The 19,734-nt window shown below is 34.2% G+C and overlaps 1 protein-coding gene across 1 annotated transcript in view; it reads right to left on the bottom strand.

The window, feature by feature from the left end:
- Cbp80 (Nuclear cap-binding protein subunit 1) overlaps positions 1 to 19,734 on the bottom strand; it is a 393,330-nt gene that overhangs the window by 132,593 nt on the left and 241,003 nt on the right. Inside the window, exon 16 of the mRNA XM_090368459.1 lies at positions 6,244 to 6,350. Coding sequence (XP_090224585.1) covers positions 6,244 to 6,350 — 107 coding nt within the window. The remainder of the gene's footprint in view (positions 1 to 6,243; positions 6,351 to 19,734) is intronic.

Here is a 19,734-nt window from a genome sequence, read left to right as displayed (position 1 = left end):
CTCTCGTGGCACATTTTCCAAAGAAGAAAAATTTCGCGGCACACCTACGTAGTCATAGAAGAAGAAATTTCTAAATTTCGCGGCACACTTGGAAAATTTTGCGGCACACTAATGTGACGCGGCACACCCTTTGAGAAACACTGATCTAGACAGCTAACAACTAAATTGTGATATACTTTGGTGGTTTGCAACTTAATTATATTAAATTTAAGCTAACATATAGTACTTCACCATTATTTGGAATTGTTATCATATACCACCTTACTTTCTTTTGTAATTGCTAACTTATAGTACCTAACTATCTTTCGGATACTATCCGTTTCTGTTGTTTTGGACAACAGAAACGGATAGCTCGTTAATTATGGTTGATACGTTGAGAGGGTTAGCCCTCGAAAAATTCCCTTTCAGTGTATCTATTTCCCTATAATTAACTTATTTTCAATTTTATATGTAAGGTTTACCTTACTTTGTATTGCGTGTATATATATATATATATATATATATATATATTTTTTTTTTTTTTCCAGGATACCATTGGTGTATACATAAGATTTTATGTTTCTGGGGCCGTTACGTCGTACTGGTTTTTCTCGGTTTGCACTATAACCTGCAATCTTTATGTAAACTACACCATTAGCCTCTACCATTCTTTTACAGATATTATACTTAGAAGATATTAATAATATACAGATGGATGTAATGTTTAATCTTATATAGATGGCATTAATTGGATCTGGAATAGTTTATATATCAAATTTAGTTTTGGATTATATTTATTAATCCATTTTACTTACGTTGGATATAAATATATATATATATTTATAATTATTGATAAAAAGTAAAGAAAGAAAGTTAAAATGACAATAACTGTAACTAATATGTAAATAATATTTATGAGTCAATGCAGTTGCAAGCAATCATGCAATACACCCATAATGTCTATAATATTAAGGATAATATGAAGAACCATTAGAATAAGCAAATCAATCCAATAATAATATCATCAGGGACCCAAGAAAACCCAAAAAAAAAAAAAATAAAAAAATAAAAAAAAAATTATTATCGCTTTTTACCGACAATCTAGATGACTTCAACTGGGGCCAACCACCCAGAATGAAGGCAAAAAACAAGAGGTTCTCTGTTTCTGTGATGATCAATATATGCTAAGTAATTTAAATCTAAACCAAATATAAACCAGTATAGGCCGAATGTAAATCGAATATAAATAAATCGAACGATGATAATAAAAGTTAAGAAAATTTAGAAATATTAGAATCAAAGGTAAGAAATATAAGTAAAATATACATATAAGCATATATTAATCATCGCTGACCCGACAGAGAACGCAATTTAATGATAAAAATAAGATTAAATATATAATACATACTACATATTGACCGTATCTAGGACATAATGTAATAGTCGTCAAAATAATGTGGTGCCCTCTATGTGATGGATACGGTAAAAATAAATAATTAAATTAACGCATAGAGAAACATGCAGATAGTAAGAAGAAAAACTAAAGGAGTAGGAATAATAGACCCTGAACTCCACAAAGGCGAAAAATAGTGGTATAGATAAGAAACAGTTTCTCCTACGTCCTCAGATTAACCTAATAATTTCGGAGAAATAAAAATAAAGAGTGTAGGACAGTTTAAAGACATTACAAGATATAAGTTGTGGCTCGGGTATGCCCGGGATCACAAACCTGTTCCTATAGTAGGACCCTGAGCTGAATTTGCATGTTATCTCAGCGTGAACTTAAGTAAATTTAAATGAATTTAACTATATATTAAAAAAAAAAAAAAAAAAGATACACTGTAATTTGCAAATTGTAATTTACAATGCTTAATATCATATCTAGCAAATATAATCAATTGAAATTCATACAGGATACTCTATATAATACCAAATTAATAAATAGGCAGCTCAAAGATATACATGAACATTTTGTAATTACTCCCATTGACAAAGCTGCTTGCAATTATGCAATCATATGTAAATCATATTATATAGAAATTTTAAAAAATGAACTACAGTCTAGCCATACATATAAACAGATGACATCTTCCTCTAATATAATAATCAAAAAATTAATTGCATTGCATAAAAAATTAAAGTTAAAGTATAATAACCTAAAATATCCATTTATGTATGGCATACCCAAATTTCATAAAACACCGATTGCTTTTAGATTCATAACATCATGTAGAGATAGTTATGCTAAATTTCCCGGAAAAACATTAGAAAAGTTACTTAAAATTATATTAAATAACTTAAATAAAACTATTATAATAAATAATAACTTACCTATTATAAATGCTCTAAAAAATAACAATATTCATCAAATACAAACATTTGACTTTAACAGTCTATTTACGAGCATTAATCTTGATAACTTAAAAGTCGTCCTCCAGAAACTATATTTAGAAAATAAAAATGCCATAAAGGTTGATTTAACCTATTGGGATTCTCTAATAAATTTATGCATCTTTAATAATTATGTATATGACGGAACATCGTTATACCTACAAGTGACTGGCACCCCTATGGGAAGTCCAGCATCAAGCATAATCGCAAACCTTTATTAATTATACAGAAAGAGAATTCCAAGATAACCTACTTATATATAGATACGTAGATGATATATGTGTTTTTAATTGTCCACATTTTGTCCAGGATTACAGTAAATTATATCCAGTAGAACTTGTATTGGAAAAAACTAATAGTTCCGATACTATAGCAAATTATCTGGATCTTCATATAGAAATATTCCATAATAATAATATAGACGTAAACATATATAATAAAAGAGATGCATTTAATTTTAACGTAGTCAGCCTTACAAACTGGAGATCTAATATATCAAAATCAGTGCATGCTAATATAATTTTATTGCAATGTCTAAGGATTGCTTATATCTGCAATAGTAATAAAAATTGTTCAGCGGGCTTAACAGCGTTGTACGGCAGGTTGATCAATAATAATTTCCTTATCGCTTACCTGAAATATCATTTCAGGAAAGCGATAAACATAATTAATTTCAAAAATTTGTTTTCTGAACCTATTGCTTTAATATAATTTTCAATATAATCGTTATATTTAGTGCCATGTATATATGTAAATAGGATACACTTTGCATTCTTGGTGTCTTACGGCGTAGAAAACTTGTACCCACCGGCTTGCAAATTACAGTGTATCTTTTTTTTTTTTTTTTTTTTTTTTTTTTTAAATATATAGTTAAATTCACTTAAATTTACTTAAGTTCACGGTGAGATAACATGCAAATTCAGCTCAGGGTCCTACTATAGGAATGGGTTTGCGATCCCGGGCATACCCGAGCCACAACTTATATCTTGTAATGTCTTTAAACTGTCCTACACTCTTTATTTTTATTTCTCTGAAATTATTAGGGCAATCCGAGGACGTAGGATAAACTATTTCTTATCTATACCACTATTTTTCGCCTTTGTGGAGTTCAGGGTCTATTATTCCTACTCCTTTAGTTTTTCTTCTTACTATCTGCATGTTTCTCTATGCGTTAATTTAATTATTTATTTTTACCGTATCCATCACATAGGGGGCACCACATATTATTTTGACGACTATTACATTATGTCCTAGATACGGTCAATATGTAGTATGTATTATATATTTAATCTTATTTTAATCATTAAATTACGTTCTCGGTCAACAATGATTAATATATGTTTACATTTATATTTTACTTATATTTCTTACCTTTGATTCTAATATTTCTAAATTTTCTCAACTTTTATTATCATCTTTCGATTTATTTATATTCGATTTACATTCGGCCTATACTGGTTTATATTTGGTTTAGATTTAAATTACTTAGCATATATTGATCATCACAGAAACAGAGAACCTCTTGCCGTTTTTTGCCTTCATTCTGGGTGGTTGGCCCCAGTTGAAGTCATCTAGATTGTCGGTAAAAAGCGATAATAATTTTTTTTTTGCGTTTTCTTGGGTCCCTGATGGTATTATTGGATTGATTTGCTTATTCTAATGGTTCTTCATATTATCCTTAATATTATATATATATATATATAGATAGAAACAATTACCCTTAAGAGATATATGATCTGACCTCAATACAATACACACTGACAAATCAAAAATGACACTTTCACCGGAAGTGTGACTTTCAATTACAGAATTACTCAAAATGAGTGAATTAGTGCATTGCAAGCACATACAAGTTGCGCATCATATCAAGAAAATTTTATTATTCATATTTATTTCTTTCCCACTACTAACATTGAAAAACTGTTTTAGTCTTTCATAATTAAATATTACACTGTTATTCAATAATGACAGCATATGATAACAGCATTCTCTTGTACAGGGCAAGGAAAAATAGCCTGTGCACATGCTTGTACTGGAAGAAAGAAAGAAAGTCCCATATACATGCTTCATACATGACTAGTGACATGCCGCCTCAAATGCCCTCCAATACTGTAAACAGCAAACTGCTGTTTGCATGAAAGTGCTGTGCCAGTAGAGCCCTGAATGTGTTTGATGAAATGTGTTTCATTTTGGAGGCACAAAAATACACAAAAGAAGTCAAACAGAAATATGGGAAAATTCGGGTACCACATCAAAATGCATTTTAGCAGTATACTGATGCACTGAGATCTTGCAGACATCAGTTTTAGCAGAGTACAAGTTACTCAAAAATTCTGATCGCATTACGAAAAGTCAATTCACATAGTGTAAGCAGGAGTATTATATGGAACAAAATGGAAAGTGCTTAAAAACACTTGAAACTGCATCCACACAAGATTATCATTGTATAGAGCATTATTGTATGAACTGCAAGAAAATGACCACAAATAATATGTCCATTTATAGCATGTGCAAAAAAAAAAAAATTCTAGGATTTGAATTTTTCAGCAATGAAGCATTCCATTCATCAGATTTGTTGATTCCACAAAACAGACATGTGTAGCCAGCAGTTGATACACATACCGTTCAGAAGACACCACTGCCATGTTCCAAAGGTATTTGGTGCATTATATCACTAAGATGAATGGAGCCATGCTAAGATGAGTAACTGGTTCCATATTCTTTGAGAACACTATCAGCTGAAGCATTATCATGATATGATTCAATGCTCTTTCGCTGCACATTTAACTGTCAATGAAATTGCCCAGGGCTTTTTCCAACAGGATGGCACTACACAACACACATGGCTTGTATACATGGTATTTTTAATTTCCAGGGACAACTGGCCATTCTTGCTCCTCCCTAATCTTTATCTGTGGCTCGCAACAAAAAGTATAGTCTACCAAGACAATACTCATAGTCTTATCTGACAAAACTATCATGTACTTAATTAGGAATTTTTCTCACACTGAATTGGTATGGGTCTTTGCCAACAAGAAAAAAACAAATACATGCTTGTCTATATACCTGTGGGAACCATATCCAACGCTTATTTCAAAATATGCATTTGTATGTTTACTATTACTATTGTCACTATATCCTACTTCCAACAGGTGTATAGGGTCTTTTTACTTGACAAGTATTACATTCTAATGAGACATTAAGAAGGAAATTAAAACTTTTCTGGAACACACACACACACACACACACACACACACACACACACACACACACACACACACACACACACGTTTTACAAGATTATGTCAAATATGTCCATTTATTCAGTACTGTCTTGAAATCTGCTCATCTGCTGCCATCCTTTATTTGTGTCAAAGCAACCATAAACATGTTTATAATGGATAGCAGCATGGAGATTTTAAAACTGGAGGAAGTGAAAACCATGCCTATTTACCATTGTTGTCTGTTCCTGGCTTAAAAAAAAAACTCCAGAATTCAGATCCAAATAAAGAAAAATTTTTTTTTTCTTTTCTTTCTTATTTCTTTTTAATTATTATATTTTTTCAAATAATTTCACTCTAATATTGGAGAACCAACTGAAAATAAGAATAAATTAATACTGAAAAGCCTTATTTACAGAGTTTTGATTTTTATGAATTTCCAATATTTCATGAAGAAATTCACAGTCTACTGCTAGCAAAAAACTCATTACTCGGGTCCCAAACGTTAGCCCATCATTAACTGTTTGAGCCCAACCTAGGAGTTCAGGTAACTCACTCCAGAATGGGTTAATACAATTTAAGCAATATAACAATTAAAGTAAAAATGCAAGTAAAAAAGAAAAAAAGTAATAATAATAAAAAAAAAATATACCTGCATCTTCAACTCCATATTTAAATTCTGGGTCAGGTTTTTTTGGAAGTAGAGCAGTAGCAAAAGCCTCAGGTATAATATCCGCAACTCGATGATGATATGAAAGCCTTCAGTGAGTATATAAATATACTACTATAAAACTATGCATATTAGGAATAAAAATAATTCAGAAAAATTTCAAATTATAATTCAGTTTTCATGTGGTTAATATATCAGAATTCAATTAATAATCTGTCAATTTTAGAAGCAAGCCACTATACCTTGGTTTTAAATAAGTTTGTTCCAATTCCTCACTTGCATCAGCATTATTTCCTGTTCCAAGAATTCCACTTAATTTGGCCATCCAATATAATAACAAAATTTCACCACCTTTTATTGGAGGTATTTATTATCATCATTTTCATACATTTTTTTTTTTTTCAGCCTGAGAACTATTTCTATTCCAAGTATTTCATCAGAATCCCTAGGTTTCATATACTCATCACAGGTTTATTAATTCATATTTTTTTCCAATAAACAGGTCATTCCACCAATTAGTTCCAACACGACACTATCTGGTGACATTATCAAGAAACATCTAACAGACATCACTTTAATTTTATTTTTTAAATTTTGGAAATGAAATCAAATCCTTTCGCTTTCCTTTCACAACTAACATTCTCTAAATCATTATACGGTATTTTCTGTTTTCAGTTCTACTAACCTAAGAGAATTTAACTGCTTGTTTGAAGTCTAATAGATGCTACAGGGCTGACAGTACAAAGGTCATTCAATAAGCCATCTGCCTTGAGAGTACAATAATAATAATAAAAAACCTAGTTTTTTTTTATTGTACTCTCATTTCCCTTTTTCAATTTACATTTCATTCTTATTTTAATTAGGATAAATAAAACTGAGCTATAATGCTCGATGAGTTCTACATTTATATAAATACACAGAAATAAAGAGAAATTTACTTTAATGCTTTTTTGTAGAATGCTTCACTACAACATCCTTCTAAATTCAATCATAAGTAAAATTATTTCTCAATGGCTTCCTTCCCTCACAGACATATGAATGGTCCGACACATCCGCAATCAATAATCAAGGTCTCCCAACCCAACCAACACCACATAACCCTGAGAATCAACATCTTTAATAATAAAATCATTAAACCCATTAAAATGATCATGGCGTATAAAAGTTAAAATCTTTAAATTAGTTAAAATAATTCAACCCAATTTTGATAGCCTCTCTTCCTAAAGCTGACTGAGGCTTTTTGACGGTCTGTCTTGGTCACAAGACAGAAGTAACATAATGGGAATTTCTTAAACCCTTTTAGATTATTTAATATCCTGGCGCAAACATGCAAATGACCATGAATTCGATAGAGAAATGGCCGATATAGATTAATGGAATTCTCGTGTAATTTCTAGGTATACTAAGTATTTTTGACTCGTTGACGGCACGGAAGCAAAATGTTATCTCATTCTCGTATTAATCGTACATCTTGTCGACCCTTGATTGGATGAATCACATTCCTTACATGAAATGTTGTCTATGTTGTATCAAAAATGGTAAAAGTACTGTTTGATTGTTTAATTCAGTCTGTAGTTTCCAAGTGGGTCTAGGCACAATTTTAAATTCCGCATCCCTGAAAAGTCTGTTAAGTTATTTGTGCCAATGCTCGATGTACGGAACGGAAATAAAGTATTTCTTGGGATTATTGCTAGGGACTAAAATTTTCATTTGCAACTTATTTAAAATTGAGTCTAGAATCACTTGGAACCTACAGATTGAACAAAACAATCGAACAGTACTGTCACCAATTTCGACGCAAATTAACAACATAGTATACAACATTTCATGTAAGGAATGCGATTCATCGTATCAACGGTCGACTAATGTACGATTAATATGAGAATAAGGCAACATTTAGCTTCAGTGTGTGAGGCTAGAGCAGGTGCATCAGAATTATCGTTCCATGCTGTCAACGAGAATCACACCTTTTTATTTGACGAGTAAAAAATACTTAGTATACAGAAGAATTACACTAAATTATTAATTGCGGAAACACTGGAAATCAAATTACACGAGAATTCCATTAATGTACGTCAGCCACTTTGTGTTTGTTTGCACGCATGCGCTAGAATATTAAATAATCTCAAAGGGTGTAAGAAATTTCCATTATGTTACTTCTATCCTGTGACCAAGACAGACTGGTGAAAAGCCTCAGTCAACTTTAGGGAGAGAGGTTATTCAAAATTGAGTTGAATTATTTTAGCTAATTTAAAGATTTTAACTTTTATACCCCACAATCATTTTAATGGGTTTAATGATTTTATTATTAGAGAAGATGTCTTCTGACTCTCATGGTTATGTGGTGGTGGTCGAGTTGGGAGATCTTGACTATCGATCACGGATATGTTGGACCATTCAAATGTCTGTGAGTAAAGGAAACCGCTGAGAAATAATTTTACATCTGATTGAATTTAGGAGGATGTTGTAGGGAAGCATTCTACAAAAAAGTATTGAGGTAAATTCCTCTTTATTTCTATATATAAGCAGTTCCCGCTTTACGAGCCCTCTCCCCCCCAAGTATCAACAAAATTGAAAATATAAACATTAATTGCAAAAAAATATTCAAACCACATGCGTAGGTATACGATACAGTGCACCTCGCTTTACGATATTAATCCATTCCAGAGACACCATCGTATCGTGAAAATATTGCCATGTGAACCCAATAACACATTATTTTATTTATTTATTTATTTTGGTAATTCATTCCAAGACCTCGGAAGCTGAAATTTTTGCTGTATAACTAAGCTATTTATCTCTCTAAAAGGTCATTTATATAATGGAAATTATATTAGTTACCAATTCAAATCATTAAAACGCACTACACTTTCATCGTTACCCCATGTTCCATTATAAGAATCAATGGCGAAGGTAAAGGAAGCCTGCACGAGAAGCACGCAAAAGTTTGATGAAATTTACTGGTAAAAGTACTTTGCCGTAACGGCATTTGTATTGTTGCTCGCTCAGTAAACATACAGTGGGTGTTACTGGTCAGGAGTAGAAACTGAATCCCATGAGAGATTGAAACCTTCCCGAAGTGGAGGGGATAACCTGACCTTTTGTCTTTAGAATCACTGGTGGATTAGTGGATAAATTTATTAAGAAAAAAAAAAAAAGGCAAAGGAAGCCCACACAAGAAGCACGGCAAACTTCGAAAAAGTTTACCGGTGAAACTACGTTACGAACATTTTTTACGATGCCAGAGCTTCCAATATGACTCTGTTCATGATTCAATTAGTGATTCTAAAGAAAAAAGGCCCGGTTACTCCCACTCCACCTTGGGAGGGTTTCAAATTCCCGTGGATTCAACTTCCACTCCAGGCCGATAACACCCACCGTCTTTACCGAGCGAGCAACAATACAAATGCCGTTAGGACAGAGTACTTTTACCGGTAAATTTCATCGAACATTTGCCTGCTTCTCGTGCAGGCTTTCTTTTAACTTAACCGAATCAATTTTGAAAGCCTTTGTGATATTTTTCTAAAGCACATTTCTGGAGTTCACTACCAGAAAACAATAAAAACCATTTGCACTTTCAGGTTTATTGGTCTTTTCTGTTAGCACAATCTATTATAAATGGATAGTAAGCTCGATTGTATTGCATTTGCGATAATCCCGATAACTGGAATTCTGTGGGTTTTTAAGTTAAAGTATTATGGTGAAATGATTTCCCCTTTACTGAAATCTTCAATCATATAAAAAACAAATAAAATTTCAGAATCTTCTTCGTAAACATTTTATTCCATGCAAATTGTGTTAGGCGAAATCTCACTTGCGCATATCGTGTTAGTTAGCTGCAATTTGTGTGCGCCATTAAAAAATGCTTATGCATGCTATCGTGAAATTTATAAAGAAAAGAGAAGAGATTATTTTGGAAACAAAACCCCTCTTGAAGCATTTCTGAAGAAGACGGCTCCTTATGCCACAAACCAACAAGTGATCAATGAGTGTGCATTTAGTCAATGATAATGAATAAACATTCTTTAACATTTTTAAGTCATAAATAATTTCTTAAAAAAATTTTATTTGCTTGACTTTATGGGCTATGTTTTCATTTATTTGGATAAATCAATCATTGTTTAAACAAACTAATTAGCTAACTAATTTCATTGAGAAGGTAACCCCTGGTTTTAACATTATGTCTATAGGAAATAAATTCCCACTTTGGGTTTGCTTTACAAGCATGCGCTAGGAACAAATTAACTTGTAAAGTCGGGAACTACCTGTATTCTTATTTTAAAATGTCTTTTAAATATATTAATTTAATACTTATTTTAAATTGAGATGATTGTTTCATCCATTTCATTTTCATTTTACTTGACAAATTTCTACATTCCTTGAATGCAACAACCGAGATTGGTTTGCTTCAATTTACAGTCATTTTTATATAACTTTGAAGATAAAAATAGGTAAAATTATTGTCTTTGGACATTTTACACAGTTCCGGAACTTATGACAAACGTTTAATACCACGGAAATAGAGGCTTTTGAAACATTTTTTTTTTTTTATTTATACAGTAAACCCCCGCTATTCGCAGTATCTGTATTCGCGGTTTCGCGTATTCGCAATCGCCGATTTAATATAAAATGAAACCTAAAAAAATGTGAATTTTAAAGTGCCGTGAATATTTTCTGCTATAAAAAAACATGGGCGTGGCTAAAATTATCTTTCCCGGTCAAAACAGCGCTCAGTGGGTGGGGGGTGACAAAATCGCGAGCGTGGATGTTTTTCGCTAATCCTTGTTCAGTATGTGTTATGCGGTTGTCATGGAAGGTTTCGTCGTTTGCTTTTAATTTGTATGCTTATAATTGAATAAATTTATCAATTTATAAATTGATATGCTTACAAAAATGATAAATCTACCATTTTGCAGTGTAAAACAGACTTTTTTGAGTGTGTTAATGGAAGAAAGTAACTTTATTGTGGACAAGTTCTTTCTAACCCCTACAAAAATATGGCTACGAACAACAAGAGAAATGTGAAAATATCAAAGAAGGTGATGACATTAGCGAATAAAATTGAGTTATTAGATAAAATTTCTAATGGTGAAAGTGTCTCCTCAGTGGCAAAACATTATAAAATCAATGAGTCAACGGTACGATCAATCAAAAAATCGGAAGAAAAAATCCGCCGTAGTGTCCGTGAAAACGCGCTAATTGCTTCAAAAATTTGCGCTGTAACTCGTGATGTTAAATTAGAAAAAATGGAAAAATCTTTAAATCTGTGGATAGAAGACCGAACTCAAAATAAAATTCCGTTAAGTTCACTCATCATTCGTGAAAAGGCAAAACTCCTTTATCAACACTTGAGCGAAACTGGTGATAGCACTGGCGGGATAAGTTTTTTTGCTAGCAAAGGCATATTACATTTAATATTAAATTGTTTCTTATTTTCATTTCGATGCCATATGCTTGCATTTCACTACGTACTGTCTATGTACATAGTCATATTATGAAGGTACATATAATACATACATAGACAAAATTTTAGACTAGTTTTTCTTATATATTTCATACTTTGGAACGGAACCCCTTTATTACTATGGGAGCCATAACTCAGTATTCGCGTTTTCGGTATTCGCGACATTTCTCAGGAACGTAACCCCGGCGAATAGCGGGGGTTTACTGTACTATTTTTTTCTTATTTTAAGCCATAGAATATTCTTATGCATTTGTTTGCACTTTTGAAATGTGCACAATTTTATTTTCAAAATAAATACACCACTGTTAAGACCTTCATAAGACAATTATATTCACTGACCTCAATGTCATCAGCTTAATTTCAAAAGATTTACCTGTGAGGGTTTACTCTGAGATTTCACTTATTGAAATGCAGGACATTTCTTCAGGGGCTATCAAAACAGATACTTCATTAAAACTATGAAATACAGATCTTTAACTGCTACAGTATTTTTTCTTATTTTAATCAACACAAAAAAAATTAGAACCTATGGGTTATAGGTTAAAATTTGGTTTGGTTTGTTTTTGGGTTTTAATATGCCAGGAAAGGGATAGCGATAAACTTTTTAAAAAGGTTACCTCATCAAGGTAGGTTAAGAAAATAGCAGATACTTGTTGATATCAGAGTTGAATTTGTGTAGAAGTCATTTCTGGGAAATACATGTGAAGGAAGGTTTCCAGAAAACAGATGAAATAAAACAGACAAATGAGAAAGAGGAAAAAGTTTTTTCTGAGAGTTTGGAGTGGTGGACAGTGAATGGATGCAGACTTATTGTGTTATGTGTTAAACTCGTCTTGAAAACAGCAGGGGAACTCCAGATGACAAATCAGAAGAACAGCAGTAGCTGTAGAAAAGGCATGCAGCAGAAACAGAACATCTGTAGATAAGGAGTGACTTTATAAAATAATAGCTATTAACTAACTTGACTGCCCTCTTCTGAACGGAGTTTAGGAGTTTGAGGGAGGTTTGGGATACCACCCAAGATGTAAGAACAATATTCCATGGTACTGTGGATTTTAGATTTTTACAAAGTGAGTAGTTGTTTAAAAGAAAAGTAATGCCAAGAGAGAGAGAAAGAAAAATAAAGCCCAGTTATTTTGGAAACAGAGTATGTGATATCTCTGATGTGCTTATGGCAAGAGAGATTGGAAGCTAGGGTAATTCCTAGTAGTGATATGTGATTTCATCCAGAATTCTGAGTCTCTCATCGAAGACAAGCAAAGGAGTAGTAGACTCTTTTATGAGAAACAATATAGGATTGAGTTTTAGGTGGATTAAAGTTAAGTTTTCTTTGCCTCCACTGAAGAATTACCTGGAGATCAGCATTTAATGACTTGATGAAAGATATCTGAAAAAAGTTGAAGCTTTTTGTGCAGGATAAGGTTTCTCAAATTAGAAGGTGGAATATAGACTGTTATCATTGACAAAACTATGGATTACATTTCCAGTCAGTCGAATGAAGTCATTAACATACAAGAGGTTGGACTACTGTCTCAATATACAAGAGGTAGGATTTCTTCAACAACGGCAAGTGTTTCAGAATAAAGTGATTCAATTCAGCATTTTAACATATGCTGATCTCCAGGCTACCTGAATCATCCTCAACTGACTCACATCCTCCTTTGAACTCTGCCAACCAACTTGCAACAATACCATAATTGGGTGATACTTCAGCAAACACTAGCCATTCTTACGTGAATTTCTTCAGCATTTCTGTCCTCTTTGGTTAATAAATGATACTTGATTTCCTATATATTCATTCTTCTTCCGTCTTATGCGGTTTCTAAAAATTAAATTTTAGAAACTGAATAAGACATTGACATACAATGTTTTCATGTTATTTTATAAGCCATTATATATTTACTGTTCTTCAAACAAATTATCAACAGACAAGATCAAGTTAATTTATAATCATATTGAACAATTAGACTTTACACCAGCCGGTATTCAATCAAATAAACAAATTCCAATCCTGCAACTAAAACATTTTATTTACAATAAAATAAAATAAAATAAAATATATAGTAGTCTAAAACTGATGTGATTTACAATAAAATACAAAAAATATATAAATAAAAAATATAAAATATGATGATAAAAGCAATAAAAACAGTTAATAAAATAAAATACTGTAACAACTGTAGCTTTCAGAGAGAGCGATCTCCTTTTTCAACAGCATATTTCTGCTGTGTGGCACATCCTTAAATAGCAGATCCACGGCACTCGTCACATAGTTCCTCGGGAATATGGCTGGAATTTCCCATTTATGCACCCGGAACCAGAAATGGTTCGGAAGCATGCTAGCTGAAACCGTTCATCTCGCCCAAGAACAACGGTTTCAAAGAGAGGATGTAAGCGTACACCCTTGTCTCTATTAATGGAATTGCTAGCTGCCCCAATACATAAACTCTCAAGCCATTTACGGTCCCAGAACCCCTGTGCATGATCCGTGATGACAGCATCCTCCTGGGAGATTTGATGTTGCTTCTCCCAGAAGTGTTCTGCCACGGCAGACTTCCCATAGTTTGCGGACTTTATTTCATTCATATGCTCCCCCAGACGGTCTTTCAGTCGTCGCCCCGTCTCACCTACATAACACACCCCACAATCCGAGCTTGTGCCGAGGTATAATGAGTATATTGACCTGGGCACATGGGCTTTCTAAACACCTTGGTCTTGAGCCTACAACCATTCCTAATAACCAACACCTCAAGGAATGGTAGGGTTCCCTCTGCTTCCACCTCCGAAGTAAATTTAATATAAAAGGGGAGAAGCTATTAAGTACATCAAGTATCTGATCCTCCCTCCCCTTTTGTATAATGGTGAATGTGTCATCAACAAATCTTTTCCATTTATGCAAGGGAAATTCCAAACCCTCAAAAATTCTAACTTCCAACTATTCCATAGCTAAGTTAGCCACTATGGCACTAATGGGGGAACCCATGGCTGTGCCATGGACCTGCTTATACATGACATCTTGGAAAACCATGGTGGTACTGGATAAACAAAACTCCACACCCTCACAAATACTTAACAAAATGTTAAGTGTACAAGCCAGCCAACACAAGGGTAGTGTTGTCAAGGCTTTAGTAGATAGGGTGTGGTCCCACTGTAGCACCTCCGAGGACAGAGATAACGAAATTATTCGTGTCACGGCAGACTTCAAGAAATGCGGCTACCCCCGGAAGGTGTTGGACAGAATTATTAGAGGAGCGGAGTCCACCCGTACCGAGCCATTTGCCCCTGTGAGCACTGCATACATTCCCTACCATCCGGGCCTTTCAAACCACATTGCACGAATAATTCGGGGGTGCCAGATACGCTGTGTGCAACTCCCGGGATGGAGGTTGTACACAGTGATATCTTGTGTCAAAGACCCCATAAAGAAAGAAGCCAACAGTGGGGTGGTATATGAAATTAAATGCCCGGATTGTGGGGTGTGTTATGTAGGTGAGACGGGACGACGACTGAAAGACCGTCTGGGGGAGCATATGAATGCAATAAAGTCTGCAAACAATGGGAAGTCTGCCGTGGCAGAACACTTCTGGGAGAAGCAACATCAAATCTCCCTGGAGGATGCTGTCATCATGGATCATGCACAGGGGTTCTGGGACCGTAAATGGCTTGAGAGTTTACGTATTGGGGCAGCTAGCAATTCCATTAATAGAGACAAGGGTGTACGCTTACATCCTCTCTTTGAAACCGTTGTTCTTGGGCGAGATGAACGGTTTCAGCTAGCACGCTCCCGAACCATTTCTGGTTCCGGTGCATAAATGGGAAATTCCAGCCATATTCCCGAGGAACCATGTGACGAGTGCCGTGGATCTGCTATTTAAGGATGTGCCACACAGCAGAAATATGCTGTTGAGAAAGGATATCGGTATCTCCGAAAGCTACAGTTGTTACGGTATTTTATTTTATTAACTGTTTTTATTGCTTTTATCATCATATTTTATATATATATATATATATATTTTTTTTTGTATTTTATTGTAAATTAAATCATTAGTTTTAGACTACTATATTTTATTTTATTTCTTTTTATATACGCTTGTATTTTATTTTATTTTATTGTAAATAAAGTGTTTTAGTTGCAGAATTGGAATTTGTTTATTTGAATACCGGCTGGTGTAAAGTCTAATTGTTCAATATGAATTGTCCCAGCCTTGTAGGCCTATTTGGAGATATAATTTATAATCATCATATGCATTTTTCTTCTCTGTCATTATGGTGACCAGATCTTTTGTCATCCATTTTGGTCCACACCTTGAACGAGAACTAGGCCACATGGGTCAGATGCAAGGGTGCACTAGTACATGTGCTTTGAGTGATCGTTGTTCAAGCCTATGTGATTACTACACGTTTGTGTTTCTTGTATTCTCTCTATCTTAGAACTGTTCTGACCATGTGGTCATCACAGATTATATAGAGATTTTTTTTTTTTTCCGTATAAAAAGCTAACCTAACCTTTTATTATCCTTAGTAAAGGGTGTGTGTGTGTGTGTGTGTGTGTGTGTGTGTGTGTGTGTGTGTGTGTGTGTGTGTGAATAATGACATTAAGAAAATAAAATGAAATAAATAAGAAAATATTCTCATTCTGTAATAACTCCTGATCAATGCATGTGTAAAATTTTTTGCTAAGCTACATTTTTTTCAGTTTCTTGTAAACTTAAATTTTAAGAATAGCAGATTTAATTCTGTTAACTGCTTAATTACTGCAACATTTTGTTAACTTAAATTCAGCAGAGTTAATTCTTTTATAGGTAATTTTTAATTAATAATGACTGCTACAATATCCTCTTCAAATAGTTTGTTTCAAGGATAACATAACTTAGACAGAAATGTCTATAGGCCATTTTCATATCAGTCATGAGTTCATTGTCTATATAGTGGGTGGCCTGTATTCAAAGGTCAGTCTAGTCACAAAAGCAAACTCAACGAATGATTCTTTTCTTTAATCCCAATTTAAGTAGTGTACTGATTGCAAATTAAAACTTGAATTACAATGAACTAAAGTCACAGGAAAAACATGGGACTGCACTAGAGGCAAGTTTTTTTTTTTTTTTTTTTGATTTGGTAGTTGTTGGCGCATCGGCTTCTGTGGCCATATTGCACCTCCCAAGGTTTTTGCAGTACTTTGATCCAAGCCCGAGGCGGGAATCGAACCCGTGACCTTTGGGTTGCCGGGCAGGTACTTTACCCACTCGGCTAGCCCGGTCGGCCTAGAGGCAAGTAAAATTGTCAGGAACTCCAGTATCTAGAGCCCTGATTGAAGATGCACTCCAGAGATTCAGGCACTGGAACAGAATAGTGAAGTGCATATAGTTCCAGTTCAAGAAGATTGTTTAGTTGGGAGTTTTACCCACTGTTGGGGAAATGGGGAAATTTTTTTTTTTTTTCCATGGATGGTTAGACTAGTAAGAGGGCATATCTGCCAATATGAGAGGGCATGATGCAAAATTTTGCACATCATGTGAAGACTAGGAGGATAACGATGAGTGCTAAATGCTAAATTTAGATTTTAAGAAGGATAAAGAGGGTATTTTTATTTATGTGAGGAGTAATGGATTAAGATTTAGTGGAATCAGTTTCCTCCTAGCTGAGGCTAACAGCATAATAAGTTCAAGGTGAACTGGACAGTTACCCACATAAAGAATGGAATCACACAGGTATTTATTTTATTTTTTATATATTATGTTATTTGTGTGCATGTGTGTGCATAAAAGCCAGTGGCTTCTTTGGGCTATATTACAAAATTTATTGGTAAATACAGGACCATGCTGAAGAGAAATTGTGCAAGTTAGTTCAGAATTGTGCGTGTCTGGAATTCTGCCATGCACAATAGGATGGACTACACTCCAAAAGCATTGTAGATTAACAACAGACATGAAGGAATCTGCAAGCTTTTGAGTTTTTGTTTTTTTAATTAGCATGACCCATCCCACTAGATTAAGTAATCTAATTTGCCAAGATCAAATACATCTGAGCAAAGGTGGTATATTATTATTAAACTTATTATTTATACTGCCATGGTATCGGTATTTTGGAGGCGAATATCTAATCACTTGTTAGACTTTTTATTTGTTTGTTTGTTTTTATGCTAAGAAATTTTACTTTTTAATAAGGATATACCTAATTTAGGACTTCAATTGTAATGGTATAGCATAACATATATCTTGAACTTGATAGCGTAGTGTAACATATAATGTAAAACTTGGTAGTATAATACATATCACTGAATTTAGGAATCTATTAGCTTAGTGTAGCATTGTCAATCAATCAATTAAATTTATTAATTTTTATTGATGATCAATTAAATTGCATTTAAACTGAAATCATGCCCCAGACTAGAGCAGCAAAGCAAAGGATACAAGGTAGTAGAAGTGCTGCGGCTTAATGGAGACCTGAAGGTGGCAATTACCCTACAAATCACTGCCTGACAAAATGTGTAACTTGTGTAATATTTGTGGACCATTCTGGAACAGGACATCATACAGCCAAGGGGGGGGGGGGTTCGATACAGAGAGTGTGTGAACAAATTAGGTCCCAACGCAAAGCTCTGATGGCATTTATAACAGCTTGAAGGTTAGATGCCATTGAAGGAATTAAAACCGCATCAAGCTCTCAGCTGCCCAACTTAATGCCAGAGGCCACAATTGTGCATCAGGCAACACAGAGACAATCTCCAAGGCAGAATGCACTGATCTCACAGGAGGTGTTTACTGTCAGTGACTCAATTGTCGGGGGAAATGGGAAATATGTTGTGCAAGGATAAGTGGAATAGGACCAGGGTATGGCAAGACTATATGCCAGGGGCAAAAGTAGATAACATTGTAGAGCAGATGTCATCTTGTAAGGGTATATAAAAGGTGATATTGTTGTACATGTTAGCACTAGTGATATTAAGAGTAGAAGATCCGACTTAACAAATAGAGGGACAAAGTTTGGAAAAAATCACAAGTTAGGATTCAATTTGACAGCGTCTAAATTCTGCCTAGATACAACAGGAGGGAGTACATGCTGAGGGCCTTGTCAATCAATTTGGCCCTGGTGAAAATGCGCAAGGCTCATGGGAGAGAATTTTTCTCAGACTGGTATAAGAGACTTTTTACATTTACATGGATACTTTTATACTTTTTACATGGGATACATTTGAATAGAAGGGGTGCAAGAATATTTGCTGATACTATCAAGGCAGTGATAGGTGGGTCGGAAAACTGCTAGTTTGGGGAGGATACACAGACTAATAGTTTAACTAGAGCTGCTGGCAGAGGTGAAAGTGATTCTTGCTTGCTATTAGTGGTACATGCAGCAGCCTGTAAGGCAAGGTGTCTGGGACTTCAGGTCCTGCTATGGGTCATCATGGAACACATAAATACATGGGTTGTGCTAGGGTAACTAAGAGTAAGAACATGTGCATGTATACTTGAATGTACACTAATGCTAGGAGCATTGTAAATAAATTTGATAAATTTAAAATACTGATTAAATCATCAACTAACTGCAGACACTGCATGGAAAGTGGAGACAGTGTCACTCAAATATGAGCAATGCTGAATTTAAATATGGGGAGTACAATGTATACAGGAAGGACAGACAGGACAGGATGGATGGGGGAGTTACTGGTATTTAAGGGCACAAGGGCAGCTAAGGCCAAAATGTGCCAGGTCCTATATTATTATTCTAAAGTAATATAATGTGTTCCATTTTGGCATCAGAGGAATTCATATATATGTATTTGCTTCAGAAAGGTATAGAGTGTAGCTAGGTTAGCACTATTACCAATCACGTGGTTAAGCGATAACGGTTCTTGCAGTTGTGATTGAGAGTGGAAAGTACTTCTGAAATGGGAATAGTTAGGACAATCTAAAAGTATATGCTTGACTGTAAGTGGTAGTGTACAATGCATGCATCGAGGTGGGTCATCCCCCATGAGTAGAAACATATGGGTTAGGTGCGTATGTCCAATC

Source organism: Mastigoproctus giganteus, chromosome 2 (assembly GCF_048544385.1).
Source record: "Mastigoproctus giganteus isolate SK-2022 chromosome 2, ASM4854438v1, whole genome shotgun sequence".
Taxonomy (NCBI): domain Eukaryota; kingdom Metazoa; phylum Arthropoda; class Arachnida; order Uropygi; family Thelyphonidae; genus Mastigoproctus; species Mastigoproctus giganteus.
The sequence above is the reverse complement of the archived record's forward strand: the minus strand, read 5'-3'. Positions and strand labels throughout refer to the sequence as shown.